This window comes from Heterocephalus glaber, unplaced genomic scaffold (assembly GCF_053883595.1).
Source record: "Heterocephalus glaber isolate CG9 unplaced genomic scaffold, H.glaber_assembly_v1.0 deba00001689, whole genome shotgun sequence".
In the NCBI taxonomy this organism is placed as follows: Eukaryota; Metazoa; Chordata; class Mammalia; order Rodentia; family Bathyergidae; genus Heterocephalus; species Heterocephalus glaber.
This window is the reverse complement of record NW_028258414.1, coordinates 14855285-14880028: the sequence shown is the minus strand read 5'-3', so window position 1 is coordinate 14880028 and position 24744 is coordinate 14855285. Positions and strand designations below refer to the sequence as shown.

At 53.6% G+C, this 24744-nt stretch overlaps 2 protein-coding genes across 24 annotated transcripts in view; one reads left to right on the top strand and one right to left on the bottom strand.

Moving 5' to 3' along the window:
• The window catches only part of Ccdc33 (coiled-coil domain containing 33), an 88058-nt gene extending 71224 nt beyond the window's left edge, over positions 1-16834 (bottom strand). For 2 of the 11 annotated variants that reach the window (XM_087199096.1, XM_087199098.1), the window contains exons 1-3: positions 16409-16834; positions 15371-15660; positions 14648-14773 (exon numbers count right to left, since the gene is read on the bottom strand). In XM_087199096.1, the coding sequence (XP_087055222.1) occupies positions 14648-14773; positions 15371-15660; positions 16409-16724 (732 nt within the window). In that variant the 5' untranslated portion in view covers positions 16725-16834. Of the gene's footprint in view, positions 1-7776; positions 8924-14647; positions 14774-15370; positions 15661-16408 lie in introns of those variants that run through there. The other 9 variants (XM_087199095.1, XM_087199097.1, XM_087199092.1 and 6 more) reach the window with 7 other exon arrangements.
• Stra6 (signaling receptor and transporter of retinol STRA6) overlaps positions 1-24744 on the top strand; it is a 108852-nt gene that overhangs the window by 66667 nt on the left and 17441 nt on the right. For 9 of the 13 annotated variants that reach the window (XM_021236944.2, XM_021236939.2, XM_021236940.2 and 6 more), the window contains 3 exons: positions 2741-2840; positions 5611-5690; positions 17831-17881. In XM_021236944.2, coding sequence (XP_021092603.2) covers positions 17831-17881 — 51 coding nt within the window. In that variant the 5' untranslated portion in view covers positions 2741-2840; positions 5611-5690. Of the gene's footprint in view, positions 1-2740; positions 2841-5610; positions 5691-17830; positions 17882-19030; positions 19215-20738; positions 20978-24744 lie in introns of those variants that run through there. The other 4 variants (XM_021236946.2, XM_004855474.3, XM_021236947.2 and 1 more) reach the window with 4 other exon arrangements.

The window sequence follows — 24744 nt, the reverse complement described above, 5'->3', positions numbered from 1 at the left end:
CTTGGAGGGTGGGCTGGAAGACTGGAGAGAGGATGGTGAAAGACATGTAAGTGGATACATTATTAGTGACATTCTGCTTTTTGGGTTAGGTGGTCAGTTAAAGGGAGTTTTTAATAGAGCAGTGCCCCCTTAACTGTGTCTTTTGATTGATAGTCTCTCAGAGTCAACTACCATGACAGGGTTTATGTCTGGATGTCCCCCAAGAGCCTTATGTGCTCATAGGTGGGGCTTTTGGTGGGGGATTGGATCATGGAAGCTTATAGCTGGCTTGCTGTTAGAAGGTGGGGCCTAGTGGGAAGAGGTGGGTCACTGGGGGCGTGGCCTGGATGGGTTTAATCTCCTTCCCTGGCTCCTCCCTTGTCTCTCTGCTTCCTGTCTGCCATGTTGTGAGCAGCTCTCCTCTGCCAGCCCCTCTGCCATGATGCTTCTGCTTGGAGCCAGCTGACCATACAAACACTGAAACTTTTAAAACATGAGGCAAAATAAACCTCTTCTTTAAATTGTGGATGTTGGGTATTTTGTCCCAGCAATGAGAAAAGTAAGCCATACAATCTGAAAATATTAAATGGCCATGTCCAGAAATAATAATTCATAAGTTTCATAAGTAAATTTAAGTTTCATAAGTAAATTTAAGTTTCATAAGTAAGTTAAAATTTTAATACAGTGTATCATTGTGGTCATTCTATGTTTTTATTAAATTCTTTTATTGGTACATTGTAGGTACACAACACAATTACATTTCTCACTGGGAATCGTACCTTTACATGATGCATCTTGGTTCTTATTTTTTCCCCATTCCTAGCCCTCCTTTCACGCCCTCCACCCTTCCCTATTTACAAAGACTTTATTTCCATTTCTCAGCATTTTTCCTTTCCCTTCTTTCCTTTCCCCTGCCCCTCCCACTACCCCTACCCCTTTGGACATTTTCTTCCTATTGTACATTTTCGATTATTCATTCTCATCATTGGTACATTTTAGGTATACAATATAATGACATTTAGCATTGGAAATCTGCACCTTTACATAGTCTCTCTTGGTTCTTATTTTTCACCCTTGCCCAGCCCTCCCTTCAACCCCTCCAGTCCTCCCTATTTACAAAGATTTTGTTCCTATTTTTCCATTTTCTCATATTAATCCCATTCCCTTCTATCCTTTCCCCTAGCCCTCCCACTTCCTTCCCCTTTGCCTCTTTTCTTCCTATTTCACATTACCTATTATACATTTAGTCCTTACTTACACTTTCAGTTTCTCATACCAGAGAAACTATTCAGTATTTACACATGTGTGTCCTATTTATTTCACTTAAGAGTATCACCTCAATGTGCATCCACTTAGCTATAAATGTCTCTAATTTCTCATTTTTTATGGCTGAGTAGTACTCCATTTTATTAAAAAAAAAACCCACATTTTCTTTCTCCAGTCTCCAGTTGATGGGCATTTGGGCTGTTTCCAAGTTTTAGCTATTACAAACTGTGCTGCTATGAACATGGGTGCACATATATCACTGTGGTATGATTCTTTTAATTCTTTGGGGAAGATCCCCAGCAGGGGAATAGCGGGGTCAAATGGGACTTCCAGTCCTAGTTCTTTGAGGTATCTCCATACTGATTTCCACAGTGGTTGCACCAGTCTACACTCCCACCAGCAGTGGAGCAGGGTTCCTCTTTCCCCACAGCCCTGCCAGCATTTGTTATTGGTGGATTTCATGATAGCAGCCATTCTTTCTGGAGTGAAGTGGAATCTCAGCGTTGTTTTCATTTGCATCTCTCGATGGTCATTCTATTTTATTATTAGTTATTGTTAATCTCTTACTGTATTAATTGATTGATTACTTATTATTTGTGTGTGTGTGCGTGTGTGTGGTACCAGGGATTGAAGTCAGGACCTTGCCCTTGCCAGGCAGGCGTGGCGCCACTTAGCTACATCCCCCGCCCACTGTACCTCATTTATAAATTAAACTTTTTCATAGACGTGTATGTATAGGCAAAAACATAGTAGGGTTTGGTACGATCTTCAGTTTCAGGTGCCCACTGGGGACCTTGGAACACAAGCCCTGTAGGTCAGCGGCATGACTACTTTATTCAAAATAAGTTGTAATTAAAGAGGGCCATGTATGGGCCAATAGCAGTACTAGAGTATGAAACAAAGATGAAAGAAATGATTGCAAAGAAACAAATCTTTTCATTAAGCACTAGCAACATGCCAGGCAAAGTGGGAGGATGAGGACAACTAGGTGGGGGGGCTGCTCCATGGAGACGGGACAAGTGGGCTGGGTTAGAAAAGGAGTGCTGGGAGCCAGCTTTGCCTAGGGCCCCCTGGGGCCTCTAGCAAGCCAACTGTAGTTAAGGGAGACTCACTCCCAGGCTGTGCGAGCAGCCTGGAAACATAACTGTGGCCTGCCTTACTGCGGCCCTGGTCCTGCCCCAGAGCACCTCTCCAATTCCCAAAGCTCTGGGGTGGCCCCTAGCTGCCCTGCCTGGCACCTGAGCTTCCTGCCTTGGAGGAGGGCAGTGCAGCTGGGTGTTTGTTCCGGGCTGCCTGGCTCCTGAGTGCTGGTGGTCTGCAAACATGGCAGCTACCAGCAGCCACTTCTGTCCCTGCCTCCTCTTGCCTGTGTCCATCTCCTTGGACCAAGGAGCCCAGGGACCCTGGCTCCAGTGCTTTTCCTATCCTCCCCCACCCCAGTGAGAAGGCCTTGCACTCCAGCCACCTCACCTTCTCTTCCTTCTCTGCTCCTCAGGTTCCTTGGGAAAGGTGCCTGCACCCCAAGTATCCTGAGGAGCTTCTGCTGCCCTGCCCAGGGCCCAGCCCCAAGCACTGATGAGTCAGTGTGATCTCAGGTAATGATTAATCGCACAGCTAATTGATAACCCTGCTCCTACTGGTGCCCCCCAGGAGGGAGCACTGAGGTTAAACGCACCATCAGGGAGCCCAGCTAAGGCAGAGGGAAGGCCTGGGGGTCAGATCCCAGGGAAGGAGGACTCTTGCTTCCTCCTTGGGTTTTCCCTAGGCCCACTTGGCACAAGATGATGCTTGTATGAACATAGCTGTCCATGTCCCTCCTGCTGAGCCTGGGCCTGGATCCCCAGAAAGAGGCAGCCCTGGGGGCCCACAGCCCAGGCAGCAAGTCTCAGGGAAAGTTCTCTCTCAGAACTCCCTGGGTTGGCCTTCCCCGGCCCCGTGGTCATATCCATGCCCACCCCACCACCACTACTCTCCATTCCTCTCCACTTTCACTGGATGACTGAGTTGGGTGAGGTGGGAAACACATGCTCTGGACCCCACCCCACAAGCTGACCCCAGGTGACCACTTCAATGGTTCTGGTCTAAGTTGCTAGGTTTCCCAAGCTGGGTTCAAACTCACCATCCTCCTGCCTCAGCCTCCCAGAGTGCTGAGATTATAGATGGGCACCACCATGCCCAGCCTGTTCTCTCCTCTTGGCCCTTCAGTGAGGGCTCCTCACAGTTCCTACCCCCAGGGAACACACCCTTCCTCTTTCTCCTCCTAAACCTCACCCTCAACTTTGCAAAAGGTCCTTATTAAATTCTCCTCAAATCCCCAAGCAAGAACGCCTTTTCCCTGCCAGACCCTTCTCTGTGGGCCTCAGCTCTCACCTGCTGTGTTAGCATTGCCACCACCACCCTCACCACCAGCACCTACGCAGACCCGCAGTGAACAATCGATCGCTCACTACGTGCTGGACACCCTATTGCAGTTGTACCTGTGCTGTCTTGCTTGAACCTCACGTTCACATGCCCAGCAGTACACATTCAGGAGTAACTGGTGTTCTCCACGTTGCAGACTAGGACTCACATGCTCTGGGAAAAGGGTCCTGCCCAAGGCCACACTCAGCTGGGAAGCAGCAGACCCAAGACTTCAGTCCAGGCTTGCTTGCTAGAAGCCTGTGATTGTGGTCACAAAACCACCTGCCTTTCCTCTCCTTCTGGGGAGAGGAGTTGGTCTCCTTCCTTCTCTCCAGAAACTGGAGCAACATGAACAAAGTCAAGCCTTGTCACTCACTCACTCATTTATTCATTCATTCGTTCATTCATGCAGGGGATAGAACCTAGAGCCTTGCATAAGCTTGGCGAGTGCTCTGCCACTGGTCTGCACCCCCAGCCCTGCCTGTCCTTTTGAATAAAGCCAGAGAGATGGCCCTGGGACCTTGCAGCCCAGATGCTGGTACCAGGAGAATGAGATGACCTGTGCTGGAAGTTCAGCTGGGCATGGCTGGGAGGTGGAGGGAAGCAAGGACAGAATCCGGGTCTGGAGGAGGCTGGTGCACACAGCACAAGTGGGTCATTGGGATCCTGAAGCTGTGGGGCTATGACCTCAGGCTGTGCATGTTAGCACTGAGGCTGCAGGCTCTTGTCCCACAGCCTGTCAGCCTCGTAGGCCAAGGGGACTCTGGGAGATCCTTCTGCCTGCCCAGGTCCTTGCTATGCAACGGTGACCTAGGCTAAATGGCTGTGGGCTAAAATCCATGGGTACCCCAGTTTTGTCTCAGACCCTGTTCTGACCTTGTCCCTGCTGCCCTTGGTTCTTGTGGGCTCTGGCTGCTAGGACAGTCTGGCCCAATACCGCCAAGGCAGAAAAGAATTAGGTGGGAAAAAAGTAGAATCCTCGAATCCCACAGGCCCTGGTCTATCCCTGGCTCTGCCAGGCTGGCAGCAGGTACTCGGGCAGTCACTCCACACGTCACTTACACTCTGAGGCCTCAAAGTCCTCATCTACTAAGCAGATCTGCAAGCAACGTGGAAGTGAGGGTCACACAAGAGAACAGATGCCCCATACAGAGCGGGCTGCCCCCCAAACGAGCTTTCCCTTCCCTTCCCACCAGTTTATGTCCAAGGGACACCCCCAGGGCCCAGCCCTGGTGGCAGGAGCCTGGGGAGTGACTGAGAGGGTGTCACATTCTTGTTGGTGAGCACTGCTTCCATTGGCCTAGCAGGCACTTTTGCTGATTGCTAATGGAATGGCTTTTCTTAGTGTTTGGTAACCAGAACTCCCATTTAAGGCAGTGAGATCCCTTCAGCAATTCATAAATCACTTTGCTAAATATGCAAAGTGGCTGTGGGGCATTTTTCTTTTAAAAAAGTCAATAATCTCATTAACAAGAGATTGGATAAAAAGGTAAACCTTGACACTCCCCACTTCACTTCCATCAGGAGGGGGCAGAAGTGGCATTCTGCCAAGGTCTCCGGGGTCCACTCAGAGGGCAGTAGGCTCCATCAGTCTTCAGCAAATCTGTGTCCCCTCTACCATCACACAGATCCAACCAAGTCCTTCTGTGGCTTCAGTACTTTGGCCCCTGGGTCTGCTCACCTGAGGAGCCTCCATCTTGGCTCACTGATCCCTACCTCACACCCATGTTCTGGCCTCACGACACACCTGTGGTCCCCCTATGTGGGCAGGGGGTCTCTCCAGCTCCTGGGTCTTCATGTTCACTGTTCCATCTGCCTGCCAGCCCTCCTGCAGCAGCTTGAGTACTTCACAGTGCTTCTTCAAGACACAAGATGGCCCCACCCCCACCCAGGGCCATCAGATCCACAACCCTGGGGCCTTCCCCTAACCTGGCTCGTGACCCTCTGTTCATTTCTCTGGCACAGGTCTGTCTTCCTTAAGAGCAGGGACTGTGTCTGGGTGTTGGCATTGTGTCTCCAGGGCCCAGCCTGTTGCCTGGCACTAGGTGAGTACTTGTGGAATGAGTAATGGATAATATCAGTGGTAGGTGGTTTCCTTCTCCTTGTAACTGCAGTGTGGGATGTGCTGCCTGCTCCCAAAAACCTTTCCCCTCCAGACTGCAAGCCCTCAGGGCCTCTCTCATGATAGGGGGTGAGTAGTGTCTATGCATCTCACCATCATGGCTGATAGTCCCAAGCATTGTACTCTGCACTTCACACATGTTGGTCCTCACAGCTCCATACAAGAGAGTTACTCTTATAGACAGACAAGAAAACTAAGGCAGAAACAGGAGCAGATGAGACCAGCTTCAGACTCATGGTGTTGGGCTTATTCCAGCCTTCTCTTACTGAAGAACTTGGCTTGTGGGGATCCTGGGGATGCGCAGGTGAGCTGGCCCCAAGCACCCCACCCACAGGACAGGATGAACCAGCAGGCCCAATGGCTCAAGTTATAGGAATCTGCTTATTCAGACCAACTGGGCCTGGGCTCCCTCCCTCTCAGACTCCCTGCTCAGTGCTGGTCACCATTGCCCCCGCTGCCTGCCTACTGTCTCTACCAGAGAGCAGAGCCTCTGGCCCTAATCGCATTTGAGGCCAGGAAATCGCATTTGCAGTGTATTAATGCAGCGTAGAGCTGGTCCAGCCCTCCTGTCTGCTGGAAGAGAGAGGAGCCTAGAAAGCAATCTCCTGGGGAAGGATGTGTCTCCAGGAATGCCCGCCCGCCGACAAAAAGCAATTATGCTTCAAGAGGAAGATTCAAATGATGTCTATACCCCCATACCCACTGAGGGCTTCAGCTGCATCCTGCCCAATGTGACTCAAGTCAAACTTCCTGCTAGGGGAGGCCTGGGTCCCCAGGGCTGAGCCTTCCCCTGCCTTGCTTATGACTTCCCCAGAATCCCCAGGTTCTCCAAAGAAGCTGCACACTCTCAGTCTTCTGTGTTGTTGCCCAAGCTGCTCATCTGCCTGTGCCACAGCCCCTAACCCTGTCTCCCTGGCAAGCTGCCACTCACTTGCCTAACGATCAAGGCTAATGGGCTCTGAGCACTTGCCACATTCTTTAAAGTTCTTTAAACGTACTAGATATGCAGTTCATCGCTCCTGTCAGGGGAGGATTGTTATTGCCAGTAACAAAGGAGGTGCTGACAGGTTAAATCCCACTTCTGGCTGGTGGCAGAACAGGGATTAAGGCGAACTTTCCACTACTGTCCTCCCTGCCTCCATCCTGACACAGGTACAGTTGGCCCTCAGGATCTGCGGGTTACATGTCTGTGTATTCAGCACCCTCGGATTGAAAAGATTCAGGGAAAAACTGGAGCTGGGAGTATAGTGCAGAGGTGATGTAAACACAGCATGCGTGAGGCCCTGGGTTTGATCCTCAGCATCAAAAGAAAGAAGGAAGGGAGGGAGTGAGGAAGAAAAGGAAGGAGGGAGGGAATAAATTATATCTGTATTGAACCTGTATAGCATTTCTCAATCATTACTCCCTAAACAATAGAGTGTAACAACTATTTACATGGCCTTTGCATTGTATTAGGTATTTAAATCATCTAGAGATGATTTTAAAGCATATGGGAGGCGGTGTATAAGTTAGATGCAAATACTACACCATTTTATACAAAGAACTTGAACACCTACAGATTGTGGTAGCCGAGGAGGTCCTGGAACTAAGACAACTGTCCTGCCACCCTCTCCGCTGTGTCTTTAGCCTCCCCAGGGAGGGCTCATCTGTGTCCCCTCCTACACCCAATGACTGCATGAGGTCTCTCCATGGCGCCTTTGACCTGAGAGCCTCAAGAGGCCAGGCCTGGCGGAGAAGCAGCACTCCACACACATTTCCTGCATGGAAGAATCTGCAACACTACCCTGTGGGCCACAAGGTGGGAGGCATGAGTCCAGGCTGCCTTTCCAGGCTGCCTGTGTTCTGGGAGTCTTTGGAATCCCCTCTCCTCCAAGAAGCCCTCCTGGACTACAGTGCAGCTAGCATATTAATCCTAACAAGCACGTTGGAGAGTACACATCATTACCCCTTCCTACAGAGGAGCAGACAGAGGGCCAGAGACGAAAAATGACTTACTCAGGAGCACTCACCATGAGGTAGAGCAGGAATCTGATTCCAAGCCTGAGTCCAAAGGTGTGTCCATGGCACCCTCAGACAGGGTAAGAGATTAGGTCTGGGCTGCAACATTCATGTAACACTTTTTTTTTCTAAATGTCATTCCTGGCTATGGTGGGTCCAGGGTTTGTCCTGGGTCCTGAGCCACTGACAGTCCTATTTCCACCCCAGCCTTTCTCCTGAACTATCCCGTGCAATGAGCACTTGGTGTGGGGCTCAGCAGAACACTGGATACTCTGTCTTGGCTGTTCTTGGTTTGATATAGTTCCATCAGGAAGAAATCTGCTCCCTGAAACTGCTTCCCAATCCTGTAAGAGTCCAGAAAGCCCAGCATCAGAGCTCTATTCCAATGGGCAAGGGACAGCTTGCAAAGTGTGAGTCCCCTGGGAAGGGATGGTCTAGGGCACGCCCACCTGTGTGATGATTGGAGAACCCCCTGGAAAGGGATGCTCTAAGCCATGCCCATCTGTGTTGATTGGAGGCCAGAAAGACCAAAGCCTGTCTGGGTATCTGGATTCCAGCCTGGCCTTGCTACTTACTCCCAGGAGACTTTGGACAAGCCATTCACTTCCTCTAGGGGCTCACTTCCTGCCCCCCAAATGGGCACTGCCAATGGTACCCTGCCCACCTCTTAAGACTGATGCTCCAATGGGCCTTGCAGGGACCCGAGGGCATATGAGTCCTGCCTTTGCTAGCCTGGCTCAGAGCAGCCTTCACTACAGAGGGAAGGGCATGGGGCTCGGGGCTCTTGGAGATGACACCGTCCATCCATCCTCTGGGTACTCCTACCTCTCCCCACCCTGCAAACCTTCAATCTGTGTCCTGATTTCTCCTGATTTGCTCTCCCCTGCATACCCCACATTCCAGTCTCTGCCCCTTTGCTTTTGCTGACTTCTCCACTAGAAACCTGTCTTCCAGGGGTCTGCTGGACTCCCACCTGTCCCTAAGAGGGCCTCAGCCTCTCCTGATGTCTGTGAGCTGGGCTGTAATGCATCACCCTCATCCTCATCAGCCAGGCAGCTCCCTGTCCTTATGCAGATGAGAAATTCCAGGCCCCAGGAGGAAAGTGACCTACTCCAAGTCATTGCTGCTCTCTGCTCAGATGCAACTGGGAAGTGAGGTTCTAAGCCAAAGTTCCTGACTCCTGGCCAGACCTGTTTCCTATAGCAGACAGATGGACAGAGTCCTTTGTGACCACTCTGCTCGTCCATAATTGGGTTGGAAAGGCACTGTTCTCTGCTCCTATTCTCTCCCTCTGCCCAGCCCGGCAGCTCCCCATGGCCCTGGCTGACAGCAACCTAATTTCCCACTTGGGAGGGTGAATGGATGGATGAATAAATGAATGATGAGGAAAGGCAGGAAGGAAGGAAGGGAGGAACAAAAAAAAGAAGGCAAAGAGAAGGAAGAAAAAAGGAAGGAAGGGAGGGAGGAAGGAAGAAAAGAGGGAAGAAGGATGAATAAAAGAAAAGAAGGAAGGAGAGAGGGAAGGAAGGAGGAAAGGAGAGAGGAAGGCAGGGAGGTGGGCCATCTTATGCCAAGGCAGGCGTGACAACGGGAGCCCTCCCAGGCCTTGGATCCAGATGGAGGAAGAACATCCCACGCACATCCAACATCCATCCTGGGAAGGGGGCTGCTCTCCGTGGGCCTCCACTGCTCCTGACCCTGGGATTCTGTGGAGCCAGCCCAGGCAAGTTCTGCGTGACCCTGACAGGCCAGCCCCTCCCCAGGGCCAGGGCCACAACTGGCTGTCAGCCTCCTCCCTCGTGGCCCTCCCCATGCTGTTGAGCTGTGGAAAGACGGCTTCACAAGGATCTGCTGTCTCATACATCACCCATGCTGTGCCCCCAAGCTGCTTGATTATTTGGTGGAGACTGCACTTGGGGTTTGTACAGAGATGAACCAGGAGGGTTCCTGGGAGCTTCAGGGTGCAGCGTGGGAGGATATGTGTTTCCCATGTGATGCTGACAGCCTATTCTTGTGACGAGGGGGGCCTGTGTGTGAGCACATGTGTTCATGCTTGTGTCCATGTGGGTTTCAGCCTCCGTGCTTAGGGGAGTAAGCACCAGGAAAGGGCAGCCCCCTCCTCCCACAGCATAGGTCATTCTGGAAATGAGAACCTCCCTACATTCCCTCCACTAGAGTTGGAGGGCCTGCAGGACATCACAGGCAGCCCCCCATTCCTCTCCATCTCCCCTCACACACAGAGGCCCCAGGAGGTGTGGATCACGGAGCCCGCGGCTGGGGTGGGGGAGGGGCACGGGGCCATCTGGTGTGTTCTGTTCCCACAATCTGCTAATGGAGCCACTTCCCAGGCTGGCATCCAGTCAAGGCTGCCTGGAGAGAGAGTGCCACTCACAAGTTCATCACCGCCCTCCCTGGGGAGACCAGCTAGGCAAGAAGCAAACCTATTCCCCAGGTGCAGAGTCAGAGGCCCAGATGCACCTGCTACCTCAACCCCACCAGCCCACATCACTCGTTACTGGGACAGCACGTGTACACTGAGCACCTCCTGTGGAGCAGGCGAGGTGCAGGCCAGCTCATTCGATCTTCCCAGTAATGCAGGACGCATCCATTTCACAGATGTGGAAGTGGAGGGTGTGTGTGGGGGGTTATGTAACATGCACACGGCGAAGCAGCTGCTAAATAAAAGCTAGAGCTTAATCTGCACCCAGGTCCACCTGACCCCCCTGTGTTTGGCCCACTGAGTTTCAGGCCAGACCCTGACAGAATGCTGGGACCGCAAGCGGGGTGGAGGTGGGGAGCAGCCCAGGGTGAGGCCTTGAATATGAGACCTCTCCATTTATGCATCCTCAGGCCTCATCCAGGACAACGGGGGTCTCCTGGGGGGGGGGGCTGAAGCACCCACCTCCCACCCTCCACAGGGCCAGCCTCGGATCTCTGCCACTGGGCTGGGCCTGCACCCCTCCCTTTGCGGTGACAGCACTCTCTGCAAACGCCTTGACAGTGCCTTTGTTCCCCCGAAATAAAAGAAAATCGAGCTACAAAGAGAAACCTCAGGTAGCTTTTAGCGGGGCTCAGCTGCCTGGGGCATAGTGTGTTTAAGCTAGAGGCAGTTGTCACTGCAGTAGAAGGGGGAGCTGCCCGCGGTCCCCCTCCCGTCCCCTTCTGAGGGGGGGGAGGGGCGCCCAGGATCGCGTTCACTCCAGGAAAAGGCTCTTTCAAATAGTGGCAAAGAGAAAATCAATGAAAATTGATAGAGAAATGGAAAGCAGCTGTCGGCCGTGTGTCTGCGTGCGTGTCTGTGTGTCTGTGTGTCTGTGTCTCGGCAGTGGGCACGGCCACGGCAGAAGCTGCTGCCCAGACCCAGTGTGACCCGCTTGGGCTCAAGGCCTGGGAGGGCGGGGGCTGGGAGTCAGCGCCCGGCACGTGCGACTGGGGGAGGGGCAGCAGCGAGTCTAACTCGAGTTAAGAGAGAGATTAATATATTCAATCTGCTCCGGGGTAATTGAGGGAACAATTGCAGTGTTTTTCTTCGGCCCATAAAACTGCCTCATTTGCAAAGAGGAGCTGCCTGGCTGCAGGTCTAGTTTGATGGAAGCGGGAAAGACGGAGGGCGGGGAGGGTGCTTCCCAGTCCGAGGCAGGGTCTGGCAGTCCTGGTCTAGCCTGGTCTCACCTTCCTCCCCTTGCCACTTGGGAGGGTAGCACCCCCTGCATTGCCTTCCAGCAGGGCAGTCTCCCCACCTGGGACTTGCCCAGGCCCCTACATCCCTTTCGCCTAGGACCCTGGAAGAGAGCAGCTAAGACTGGGAAAGCTTCGTGTCCTGCGGGCTGGCACCCAGAGGAAGAGGCATGGACCTTGAGGGGCCCAGCTCTCCAGCCAGGCCAGCGCCCCTGGGATTCGACAGGCGGTAAAGAGTGAAGTTAATGAAATCTGCCTTGTGTGTCTCTCCCAGCTTGAACCACTCCAGTCTCCAGGGCAATGGAAATAGCATATGCAAAAGCCAGCAATAAAAGGCATAATGAATTTAAAAGCAGGGCGAAGAGAGGAGTGGAGACCCTCAATGCTCCAGCCCAAGGCCCAGTGTGCCTGGGGCATGGAGAGGCAGCCGGGAACTCCAGCCTGGATTGGGAGGGGAGGGGAGGGGCAAAATGGGGCAGGGGAGAGGGAGCGCAGAGGGGATGCCAGGCAAGGCACTAACAGCTCCTGACTGCCTGCTCCCTGTTCCCTTCCACTTGTCCTTAATAAAAGCCCCCAGCCTGGCGGTGACAAACCCACCTTCAGAAACCAGAGGCTTGGAGCCAGGTGCTCCGCATTTGATGATTGCTTTATTAGCTTTTCCTCTCTTTCTTTCCCCCTCCAGGGCAAGAAGAAAAAAAGGTGTTTTAAATGGAAGGAATTAAAAAAAAAAAAAACACTTTAAAAGCACCATTTGAAAAGCTCCTGGGAAACTGAATCGTTCACAGGAAACAAAACTGGGATTGTTTGGAAGGGGGGGAGCACCACGCCCTCCTCCTCTTCCCTCTCCTGCCTGGGATCTGAGTGCTGGGCTGTGTGGGAGGGAACCCCAGGACGGCTCCCAGAGCCACAAGCAGGGAATACGTTCTTGTTTTCAGCAATTTCATCCCTGGGGATTTCCAGCCCGAAATTTCCCTCTTAAACAGCGCTTCCAGGGGGAAGTCGTCCTTGACCTTTAGGAGGCAGGCAGAGAAGTCTGGGAACCCGGGGGCCTCTAAGAAACATTTGTCCTCGGAGGTCAGCAGATCATCCTCAGGGCCCCTTGCCCAGGCTTTGCCCAGTACCTTCCTGTTCTCCTTGCCCAGTGCTGGATAGGCTGCTCTCCGAGAGTCTGATAACTTCCTGACCCTGGGCAATGGGGCGGGGGTGCTGGGGTGGCCTGCCATCTGGTCCCAATGCTGCTAAGAGGGTGTGGGCTGAGTTGGGGAGCCTTTGGAGTGACCTCCATCCCAGAGGCTGTAACTGTCCATGCTAGAACATTTGTGGGGACAGTCCCTTCTTAATCATCACCCCCAAAAAGATTTGCTCAGAGTAAGTGATCCATTTCCAGAGGCTCCCGGATCCAGGGAATGCTGGGGGCAGTGTTAGTGAGGTCATCTAGGGCCATGTTACCTGTGGGCCATGGCTGAGAAGAAAACCATTCAGATTCCAAGATGATCTTGAAATTCATACAGAGCCCTACCCTGGTTACACACACAGCCCTGTCTCTGCCATGGCTCATTCCTGAGCAAGCTGATCTTTGCACCCCAATCCCCTGCCTTCCACCACCCCATATCCCACACCATGACCTCCATCAGTTCTGGTGGGAAAAAAAAATGAGACACTATGCAAATTAGGGGACAACTTGGGAGCTTATAATAAAGATCTCAATTGAATAGATTCAACTGTTGAGATATCTGATCCATAGCTTAGAAGGGGTGAAATTCATGCTGGGAAAACTTACTGAAAGAGGTGGCCCTGAATTTAGACATTTGTGTCTGGAGCCCAGAAACCCATTCTTGGACTTGAACTGAGTATTGCTGAGGCTAGGCTATATCTCCCGTCCTCTGGATTATTCCTACAGCTACCAGTCACCACCCTAACTCCTACACTACCCCCTTCTCCCCCTCTTTGAGAACCAAATAGTGAGGGGAAGTCCTCCCCTCAGGGGCTTCCTGGCCCAGATTCACAAAGGAAGAGCAGGATGGTTTCAAGGGTCCCTGTGGTTCTGGGTCAGTTCCACTTCCCAAGGTCCAAAGGACAAGGAGGGCCCACTGAGTCTGGTCTTGCTGTCCTTCTGGCTGTGTCTGAGCCTTCAGCAGCAACACAGAAAGGCAGAACCAGAACCGGAATCGGAGCTGCCCTACCAAGTTCCCTGGCTGAAAGTACAGCCCTGTTCTCGGGACCTTCCATTGTCTGCTCCCATCTCGGGGCTATGATTGCTGACCCCCTGGAGGGGGCAATTTTCTTCTCCCTGGAAAGCCATTTTGTTGTCTTGGTAGAAGCAGACATCTGACACTTGAACAGGGAGTATGGTGCAGAGATGATGGCTTTAAATAACAGAAATTAGAGCTGCCGGGCTGCCGCAGCCATCTCACCAGCCCCTTCCCTGGATCAGTCCCCTCCTCCCACCTCCCACTGCAAACTGCAGCCTGAAACATGCAGCTTGGGTGGCCAGGCCATGCCAGGACCTGCTGAATAGGGAACATCTTGTCCTCCAGCTCTGAGCTTCCTGCGTTCCTGGTCCTATGATAAACCATAGAACAGTGGGGCCAGGGGCCAGGCTCTGAAGTCAGGGAGCTTGGAGGGACTAGGATGTCACAGAGGAGCCCAGGTGACACCCATCTCATTTTATAAGCTCTGCATGGGAGGGATAAAAAGCGTGTTGATTGATGAGTGTGTTATGGATGAATGATCAGAGGCCAAAGTGGGCCATAGGGATAAGTTGGGGACCCCAGAAGAGGATCTGTCCCTGGGTCTCTAGCACAGGCCACCTGCTCTCTCTGGCTGCACCCCACCTCCCATCTTGGCTTTCTTCCTGAATGAAGTACTCCCTCTGCCCCTCTGCCCTGTACCCTGGGCCCTGCTGGGAAGAGAGGCCCCACAGGAGCCCTGTCCCCATCCTACCTATGGGTGGCAAATATTTACCCTTTAAGCCGATGGCACCCTGAGCTTAGGGGCTGACCCTGCTGTAGGTTCCTATTGTGCACGGAGGTCCCCAGAAAATGTTGGTGCTGCATGGACTCAAGCACCCGTGAGCCTCAGAGCCCACTTGCTCTCCCTGCTTCTCCCTGCTGGGTGTGAGGCCCAGTGGGGTCCCTGCCTGGCTGCGGAACACAGCCAAGGTAGGGACCCTCCTGCAGCTCAGATGAGGACTGACCCCCTTACCTGCGGCTGCAGGGGTGCCGGTTCTGGGCTGAGCCCCTGCTGGTCACCGTGGGGGCTGGATGGGCTTGAGGGCAGGCACCCAACGGAGACCTCTGTACTGTGCTCACTCAGAGCCTCCTTGGGAATCTGCTGAGAATGGATACAATTGAGGCTGGGGACTGTAGGGTCTCAGGGGGCACTCAACCCCTGAGCCAAAATATTCCTGCCCACATGTGTCCCTGCTCCATGGGCTTTTGGCCCTTTTTTGGAGGGGAGATATTAATTTGTTTGTTAATTTTTTGAGACAAAGTCTCACTATGTAGCCCAAGCTGGCCTCAAACTCATGGTGATCCTCCTGCCTCTTGAGTGCTGGAATTACAGGCATGCACCACCATGTCCAGCTTGATATTGCATTAGGGATTGAACTCAGGGCCTTCATGTACTGACCTAACCCTTTTTAATTTTGTACTTTCTTTTGAGATAGGATCTCTCACAGAGTTGCTAAGTTCCCCAGACTGGGCTTGAACTTGTGATCGTCCTGCCTCAGCCTCCCAGAGGGCTTTGTTCCATTTTTTTGGTTGCTTTAGACCAGGATTTCCAAGTCCATCCTCAGAAAACAGGCCTCCCAGAGGGAAGGTGCATTGTCTTATTCGGTGAGGGACTAGGGTCATCAGGCTTATTGGAAAGGTTGTGACTTGGGTCTGGGGCACCTGGCACCTGAGCAGGGACTCCAGGAACACCCACCTGCAGCTGGGGGGATCTCAGGCCCCGGTGCACATGGAAGGCCACCTTGTAGGCCAGGCCCCCACAGTGGCGGGCCGTGGGGTCTGGGCCAGCCCGGAGCAGAGCCAGCCTGCCGTTGTAGCTGTACAGGTCCTCGTGCTCATGCGCCTCGAGGTTCATGGGGGGCTGTTCAGGCCGTGGGTAGATGGGGAAGATGGCCTGACCCACACACAGCTGGCCTGCTGCTCTGCTCAGCCTCAGGGCCTCCACACGCAGCTGGGCATCATGCTGCCCGTCATTCTTGCAGAAGCCTGTGTGGGGGATGAGCTCAGATAGGGGGTCATCCTGACTCACCCACAGGGCGAGAGGGACAGGCAGGGCCCTGGGGCAACTGCGCTGCTTGGTTTTGGGGACTAGGGGATGGACCCGCTCTCCACCCCTGCCATGGCTCCCTCCATTACCCATGTGTGGTACAAGCCCACTGGAGTGAGGAGGGGGCACCGAGCCTATGGGTCGCCCCCCACCCTGTACCGGACTTCAGTCTACCCATGACTTCTGGCCACTAGGGCCTGGGACTTCTCCATTTTCCCCACCCCCAAGGCTGCCTGGAGGGGCCTCACAGTCTTGGCTCCCTGCCCCTGCTGAAGGTTCCCACCTCTCTACCTGTCTGGAAGCTCCTGGCAGGGACACCTTGGTGTTCTTGTCTCTGTCCTCCTACCATGGGCACTCAGGGCTGGTTCTAGTGCTACTTGGTGTCTCATCCGCTGCCCACGACTGCTCCAAGCCTGCTATGGGCTCAGTTCTTTGCAGTTCTCATCTGCCCTCCCCTTCCCTCCTCTCCTGACCCTGTGTGACCAGAACTAGTGTCCCTGTGTCCCACTAAGGAGGCAGGGCTCATGGAAGTTGCCCAGGGTCATGCAGGCAGAGTTATGGGATTCAGTTCCCAGCTCTGCCCCGTCTCTCCCTGTTCCTGAGGCTCCTCAGAATCCCCAACCTGGGCTGGGGCAGAGATTTTGGGGATCTTCTCTCCAGCATCTGCGGCTCCACCCCATTTTGTACCTTTGGGTAAAGTAAAGACGAACTTGTTCCTGGTGAGGGTGAGGCTCTGCCCAGGATCCCGCTGCTCAATGACATCTGTGACAGCAGAGCAGGCCAGGAGGGGGTCCCCATTGTTCACCCGCAACTGCACCCCTGTCCCAGAGCCTGTCTGCAGGGGGTTCTCAGCAGACAGCCGCAGAGTGTATCTGCCCTCCTCGTTGAACGCCGCACTCAGGACCTCAAACTCCAGATCCAGGGTCTTCTCCTCGGCCTTCAGCCTCTGGCTGAGCAGGGACGAAGGGAGCCAGGGCTCAGGCCCCCTAAAGGCCATGGTCATGAGCAGTGGCCAAGCCCAGGCTGAGCACTGCCGCCTCCTGCCACAGCTCCAGCCTGGGTGAGTCCGAAAGCCTGCAGGCTGGCTGCTCCACCGTTTGTTTGCAGAGAAACCAGGTAACAAGCCAGGAAGCTGGGCCTGACACACCTGGAGAGCAAAGGCGGGCACTAGCCTCACCGTTTTAGCATTTGTTCCATTAACAGATATTTATTGAGCACTTACTCTGTGTGTGGCATTATTTTAGACATTTGGAATATAGCAGTGAATTGAAAGTTTTTGCCTTCCTGAGAAAACTTATTTTCTAGTGGGAGAGGCACGTGAAGAAGACAAAATGAACATGAAATATGGAAAATAAGTAACTTATGACCTGTGCTGGAAGATGTTAAATTCCAATGTTTAGAGCAGGAAAGCAGGGGCTGGTGGTGAATGCCTGTGATCCCAGTATGTGGGAGGCTGAGGCAGGAGGATCACAAGTTCAAGCCCAGCCTGGGCTACATAGTGAGACCTTGTCTCAAACAAAACAAGTTAGAGCAGGGTCAGAGAAGAGTGGCACATGGTCTGTGGCAGTCAGAGCATCCCGTTTCTGTGGAGCCCATCTCCCGGTGCCGTGCCCTTCGTCCTCAAGAGTTCTTATCCTGAGTTTGGCGGACCATGGGGAGGGGCCCTCCGCACCCGCCTGTGCAGCCAGGTCACAGTCTGGACCAGCACTCACAGCATGGGACCCAGCTCAGTGCGACCTCACAGGCAGTGCAGAACCTCTCACATCAAAGAGTTGCTGAGCTGGAGTCGTCCTCCCTGACCCGGGTCTTGCTGATACCCAGTGGGAGTTGGGAGATTCTGGATACTCCTCAGTAAGGACTGTCTGCTCCCACTGCCACTGTCACTACTGCCACCACCACTGTCGTCACCACCCCCATCAGCACTATCACCAGCATTACCACTTCTACCACCATCACCCTCACCCTCACCACCACCACCACCTCCATTATCATTGTCATTGGCAATGTCATCTTCAGCATCATTAATGTGACTTCTCATTAAGTAGCTTCTGGGCACCAGGCATTCTGCGTGGCTCTGTGAGGCAGGCATAATTATTTCCTATTTCACAGATGGAGAACGGGACGCTGAAAGAATTAAACTTCTCCCAGCTCACGTGGCTAGTAAGTAAGAACTGAGATGGGAATCTAGGTATTCTGTCTGTACTTGCCCCTACTAAACATGCACTGGGACCAGCTGAAAGAGATGAACTCATTCTCTTATGGAATTTTATACCACCAAGGCAGAAGGGCGCTCCTGAGCCTGAAGAGAACACTTATATACAGCATTAATTGCATTATAAAAAGTTCACTTGGAGCTGTCTTGGCCAGGAGGTACCATTTCCATAAAGGGGAGATGCCAGTCTAAAGGTGGCATTGGCTAGCCCAGCTGAGGGTCTCAGTGTATGCAGCAGGCTGCCTTTGCAATGAATGAAACTCAATATCTTTGAGTTCCCTGAGGGGTAACTGAGTTCTTGACCTGTAGGTGAAATTCAACTGATCCCATCTCTCTGGATGCCTGGGCCCTCTTCTGTACACTGGATGGGAGTGGGGTAGGTAAATCAGCCCTCAGCTCAGTGGTCTGAAACTCTAAGGCACACTGGGAAGGGCCACAGGATGGCTGTGACAGGGAGAGGATGGGTGGCTGAGGCTGCCTGGAAACCACTGACCCTACAGCCGTGCTTGGCTAGCCATGCCTGTGGACATCATGATGAGGGGGAGCAGCGCTTTTCCCTTGCTTGTATGAAGAGACCCCTAGAGATGTTGCAACATGGGCATCCGGTCCTTCTGACCCAGGGGCAACCTCTGCACCCTAGCCCCATGCCCTGCAAGCCAGGACCATGTGCAGAGTCTTCTTTCCCCAGTATGTGTCCCTGAGTTCCCTCTCCACCAGCCGCCCCCCGTTTTCTACCAGGTCTTGGAGGTGGCTGTATCAGCCTGAGCATGATTTAGCGCCCTCTACCATCTGGCATCCACCCCCTGTTTCCCACCCTGTCTCCAGGGAAGGCTGACCTTTTTTGGTATGTGTATATAGTTACTTAAAAAAAAACAACAAAACTATGGTAAAATAGCATAATATAAAATTTACCCCCAACCAAATGTGCAGTTTAGTAATGCTAAGTACATTCACCTTGTACAGCTAATCTCCAGAACTCTTTCCATCTCGTAAAGTAGAAACTGTACCGGTTAGACAACAGCTCCCCCCTCCCTGCCCCCAGCCCTGGGAGCGGCCCTTCTATTCTCCTCTTGGAATCTGACTGCTCGGGGCACTCACGTGAGTGGAACCCTGCAGCATGTGTCCTTTTGTGACTGGCTCCTTTCGAGAAGCAGAGTGTCCTGGGGAAGGACGGTTGCCCAGGCCAGGCTGCCCTTTCCCCCTCCTGCTCTTGCTGCTGTTGTACTCTCTGCCTACACTGCCCAGAGCCCCCCAAGGCAGCTCTGGTCCTCCTGCAGACTGGTAAGCATGGCCTTCTACCCAGGCATGACTCTGCCTTTCCTCTCCTGTCCCCAGTGATGACTTGTGCTTGCTGGATGGAATATTCCTTCAGGACGGGGCTAGGCAGGGGATGGATGCCTGAGGATGGTTGAAGAGTGGAGGGATGGGTGGGTGGGTGGATGGGGTGATGAACAGAAGGATATATGCATTAATATACAAACCCAGCTGAGCTTCTGCTTGTGGCCATTTCATGAGGTTTCCATCCATGAGAAGCAAAGACCATTCTGGGCTTTTGAGTCAAACTTGGCCTCAGAGATGCATCAGGTGCCCTGGTGGTCCAGCTGGTGCCCAGGAGGGAGGACAGTGGTGAGGGGGTGAGCAGTAGGGCAGGAGGCAGGGGCTGCTGATGCTTGGGCTCCCCTAGACCTGGCCTCAGTTCTACAGAGAAAGTCTGGCACCATGAGGGAATGTTAGCATGCTGGGGCTGGCGGAACCCCACTTTATAGCTGGGGAAACTGAGGCTGGTGGTGCATGGCAGGACAGTTCCCTGCCTCTACCCCAGGCTTCTCTCCATTCCTAGCTACCTCCCTGGGTGAGCCTCCAGCAGCTCTTGAGGGGTCTGGGCTCCAGGCAAGGCTGTCACTGGGGGGCAGGGATAGGAGGTAGGGGAGGCAGCCCTAAAAGAATGATTTCCAAGCCACCTCTGCCACCCAGCATGGGAGACATCATGGGGCCTTGGACTCCTCTCTCTCTTTGGCATAAAAGCAACCACTTGAGTTCTGGCTTTGTTTGGAGGAGCCTGGGCCTGTAATTAGCCCCCCAGTGGGGGGGCCCTCTTTTTCTGTTCCCACAATGGCTCTTTTCAACCTCCTTTGGTGCCACCTCAAGGGCTCCTGGGGCTCTTAGACCCTGGTGCCCAAGGACCCACCTCCCACTCTTGGCCTGGCCTCTCTGAGCTGAGTCCTCCCAGCAAGCTGGACATCAGTGAATCCTATGGGTGAGACTTACCTGGGCTGCGACCTTGCCCCTTCCACAAGGAGGAAGCGGCCTCCAGAGGTCAGGTGGGTGGGGAGAGTGGACTTGGGGCCACCGCCGCTCTGCTGGGTCTGCAGTCCCCAGCCCCTCTGCAGCGTCTCTGCACTCAGGCCCCACCTCTCTCTTTAGGGCTGAGGGTCACAGGTTAGTGGGTGACCTCAGCCTGAGGCTGGCAGAGTGAGGCATGGTGCCTCTGTCTCCACTGCAAAGATGGGAAATCGTGGCTGGGACCCTGGAAGGTCTGTTTGAGCCACTTGGCTACTAAGGGACAAGGACAAAGTTAGAGACTTGGGCTCTTCTTCCCTCCACAGAGTCCCTGGCCACAGGAGACTGTCCTCAAAGAGACAATCGTGATCCTGCTTGGGCCTCTGGGAAGCCCTCTTGCTCTGGCTCAGCTGGGTACAGCTGCAGGAGGGGCCAGGGCTACATGGGGATCCCCATGCTCCCCTGCCAGCCTGGTTCCCAGGGGCTAAAGTTCTTGGGCGGGGGGGTGGGGGGAGCGTATCTGCAGTGTCAGCCATACTGGCCTTGGTGTTCATGCACCAGATGACCTCCCGGGCAGGCTCCCGGCACTCAACTAGCTGGGGAGGCCACCCTGGGGCTCTGACACCAGTACCAGCTGTCCTGCAGCACCACTGGGGACAGACAAGCAGGTAAGGGGCAGCAGGAGCAGAGCTAATAGGGCCACCCTGTCAGCCCAAGCCGGCTGGGGATCAGACTGAAGTGGAGCAGGAGCCAGCCTGGAAAAGGTACTGCCTGAAACTGTTAGGAGGACAACAAACTTCATAGCCGGGAGGGGGGGGGGGGACAAAAAGGAAAAGATGACAAAGTTAGACAGAGAAAGAGATAGAGGCTTAACCTGGCAGCACACACTTGTAATCTCAGCACCCTGGGAGACTGAAGCAGGAGGGCTGCAGCTTCAGTCCAGCCTGGGCAATTGAGCTAGACCCTGTCTCAAAATAAAAATTTTAAAAAGGGCTGGGAATACACCTTAGTGTGAAGGCCCTGGGTTCATTTCCTGGTACTGAAAAGAAAAGAAGACTGGGGATTTAGCTCAGTGGTGCGGACACCTGCCTTGCAAGTGCAAGGTCTTGAGTTTGATCTCTGGTACCAGAAAAAGAAAAAGAAAGAAAGAAAAGGGAAAAAAAGAGGCAGAAATAAGGTAGGCTGTCTGGGTGAGACAGAAGGGGTGACAATAATGGCGATAGAAAGAGACTGGTGGACAGGGCAGACAGACAGAAGGACAGTGAGATAGAACGAAGCCCAAGAGGGGAGTGGACAGAGGCCGACAGCGGACACCTGTGCTGAGAAGTGTCCTTCCACCTGCTGTTTGGATTAACCAATTTGGGGGTTGCCCTCCAGCCCTGAGAGGTCTCCCCACCACAGAGCAGAGCAGAGTCCACGCTCTAGGAAGGGAGGTTCCTGGGGAGAGAGCAGTGAGCTGTGTGATAGACCTGGGGGATCTCTGGCCAAACTTCCCACTCAGCCGCTGCTGACCCTGGAACCTAGTGATCTCCTTGCGCTTAGGTTTCTTGCGGCTGTGTCTGAGTACTGGGTACAGTGGGAGTCCCTGAGTCTCCTTCTACTTCCTTTTTCTATCTCCCCAGCCAATACTTAGTCTCAAGCTTGCACTAACTTTAAGGGAGGCTGGGGGGTAAGCAAGACTGGGCTAAGAGTAGAATCTACTTACACAGTCCAGTGGTGCCTTACATCAGTCTTCACTGCAGCCTTACAATTTCCTTTTGCTTATTAAAAACAATTACACAGGGCTGGGGATTTAGCTCAGTGGTTCCACCGCCTGCTTCGCAAGCATAAGGTCCCGAGTTTGATCCCCAGTACCCCCAAAATGAAACAGACAAAAAAAAAAAAAACAATTACATAGGCAACACAAAGTTTCCAACACATGAATATCTCCCTTCTTTTCCCTCCTCTCCCGCAGTGTGATGCTGTGAACTGTTTGCTGTTTGCCTACTAGGTTCACCTTCTCTGTCTGTACACACATCTGCCTAGTTCAAGAAGTGTGAGATGAGATCACAATGTCTGAATTATCCCACCACGGGCTTCCTGGGCTACTATGCTTGGCCAGTGTCCAGGGAGTTCCACTATAGCCAGGAAGTTCTGCCATATCCGGAAGTTCTTTACCACGTAAGCCATCAAAACCAATTGTGATGGCTGCTGGGCTTACTGCCAGTCTTTTTGCCATAAATAAATAGTTTTGGGCATCTTGTCTGCATATCTACTTAGGTCTTTCTTTTTTCTTTTGTTTTGTTTTGGTTTGGTTTTTTGAGACAGGGTGTTGCTATGTAGTTCAGGCTGGCCTTGAACTCTTGATGATCCTCCTGCCTCAGCCTGGTAAGTTCCAGGATTCCAGGTGTGTGTCCCTATGCCTGACCACCAAAGTCTTTCCTGATGGGTTCCTCCAACTGAACCTAATGTTAATTCTGTGAGGGTTTAATCCTTCCTACCTGCAAGCAGTTCTTCTCCATGGAGAATATGATGCTCAGGTCCAAGCTGGGGGCAGGTTAGTTTCTCCACCTGGGCTTGGGATCCCTCCTGCTCCTCCTGGGATCCCTGGGTTCCGTGGGCTGCTCTTTGATCATGGGCTGCTGTTTGATGGACTGCGCCTCAGCCTGTTTGGTTCAAAGAGGCAGGGGTGGCCTGCCCTACGCAACTCCCTCCTCCTCTTCTTGTCCCATCTCTCTTGGGCTTTAGGAGTTGGGGGAGTGGAGTAAGATGAGCAGAGCTCAGGAGCTGGGAAATCAAGGTGCAGTCCTGAACCCTGGGGTGCACAGGAATCTTCTGGGGTGAAGAGCATGATGCCAGGACCCCGCCTTTCTAGGAGGAGCAGAGGGGAAGGTCTGAGGGCACCCTTTGGTCCCACTCAATGGATCACACCTGGGAAGTGTCCTGAGCTCCCCCTCCCCTGGTGGCCTATCCCAGCTGGGAAGCAGCAGGGTGCTGATCGCCTATTAAAAGCTGAGCTGGTGGCCAGCTCAGTGGAATTCATCAGGCCTTGGCCCCCCGGGGACTGAGGGATGGTGACAAATGTGGGAAGGTGGGGAGGGGGGAGTGTTCCTGAGCCCATCCTGTCTACAGCTGGAGAAGCTCAGCCATCAAAGCGGAGTGCAGGCTTCTCTGCTGGGGTGACTTGGAGGGCCAAGGGGATCAAGTTTCGGGCAAATGGCTGGGGGGGCTGAGAGGCCCTGCTGAGGGAACCAAGGCCTGTACAGCAGGAGTGTGGGGCCCCAGGCTCTGGGCCTGAGCAGCAAAGGGGGTGGGGTGGGCTCCTCTGATCCTAGAATCACAGTGGCCAGCTGAGGTCTGGGGGCAGGAGGAGGGGGCAGGCTGCCTTCTGGAGGAGGAGACCATGCACCTTTTAAAGCAGGTGCTGAGGACTCTGCTGGGACCAGTGGCTGAGACTCACAGCCAGCCCTCCCTTTGGGACCCCAGCTTGAGTAGCTGGTAGGGTTCGGGGAGGGGGCCCTGGTGTTGGGCAGCACCGTGCAGCCCCCCAGAGTAATCAGTAGAGGACAAGGAAGAGGCACAAGGTGAGAGGCTGACAGAGCCCTGATGGAGGTGGGTTGGAGCCAAACTGAAAGACCAGGTAGGACCTGGACAGGTGGGAGCAGGAGAAGATGGGGTGGGGGCAGAGCGGGCACCGAGGCCAGAAGAGGCAGGACAGGGTGAACAGTGGGTTGAGGGAGCAAATATGGCCTCTGAAGGGCAGGGAAGTCAAAAGTTACCTCTGAGGGGGGCCTCACTGCTGTGGCATGAGGTTGTCCTGTGTCGGCAGGGATGCACCCAGCACAAAGCCTGCTTTCCAAGGCCAGGTTGTGGTGGTGCCGCCCTAGGGAGGGTGAGCTGTGAAAGGAGAACTGGGCTCCTCACAGCTGGGAAGTCCTCACACCCTTTTGGCCAGGGCACCTGGATGTCACCTTTTCTTGACTGCCTCCCAGGAAGGGAATCTTACTACTCCATGAGAGCAAGAAAGCTGCCTTTGTCCTGAGCTGAAATCTGCCTCCCTACCTTCCTTCCACCAAGCTGGTTCTAGCACAGCCCTCTGGGAAGGGAAGGAAAAGGAAGGAAGAGCACAGTACTCCCTGGAACACCAGGTCACCTTCTTCCTCTTCATCCTCTTCCTCCTCCTTCTCTTCCTCCTCTTCCTCTTCCTCCTCCTTCTCCTCTCCACAGTGTCCACCCTCCTCCCAGGGCAGGGTGGCCTAAGTCCCTCCTGTCAGGGTGATGCTGCTGGTGCAGGACCACAAGAATCCTGGGATGAACACATCACAGATGCTCTCAGTGTTCTGGACTACAATGGAGACAGGAGGGTGACAGACACCCACACCTTTCTTCTGTGAGCCCAGTAGCCTTGCTCCCCAGGCCACTGCAGGGGGGCCAGACTACTAGGTGGGCCAGAGTTAAGCCTTGTGCATGCTGGGCAGTTTGGAGTGTACATGTGCATGTGTGTGCATGTGCATGAGTGTGTATGCACACGTGGGCAGCCCCTGATCCCTCT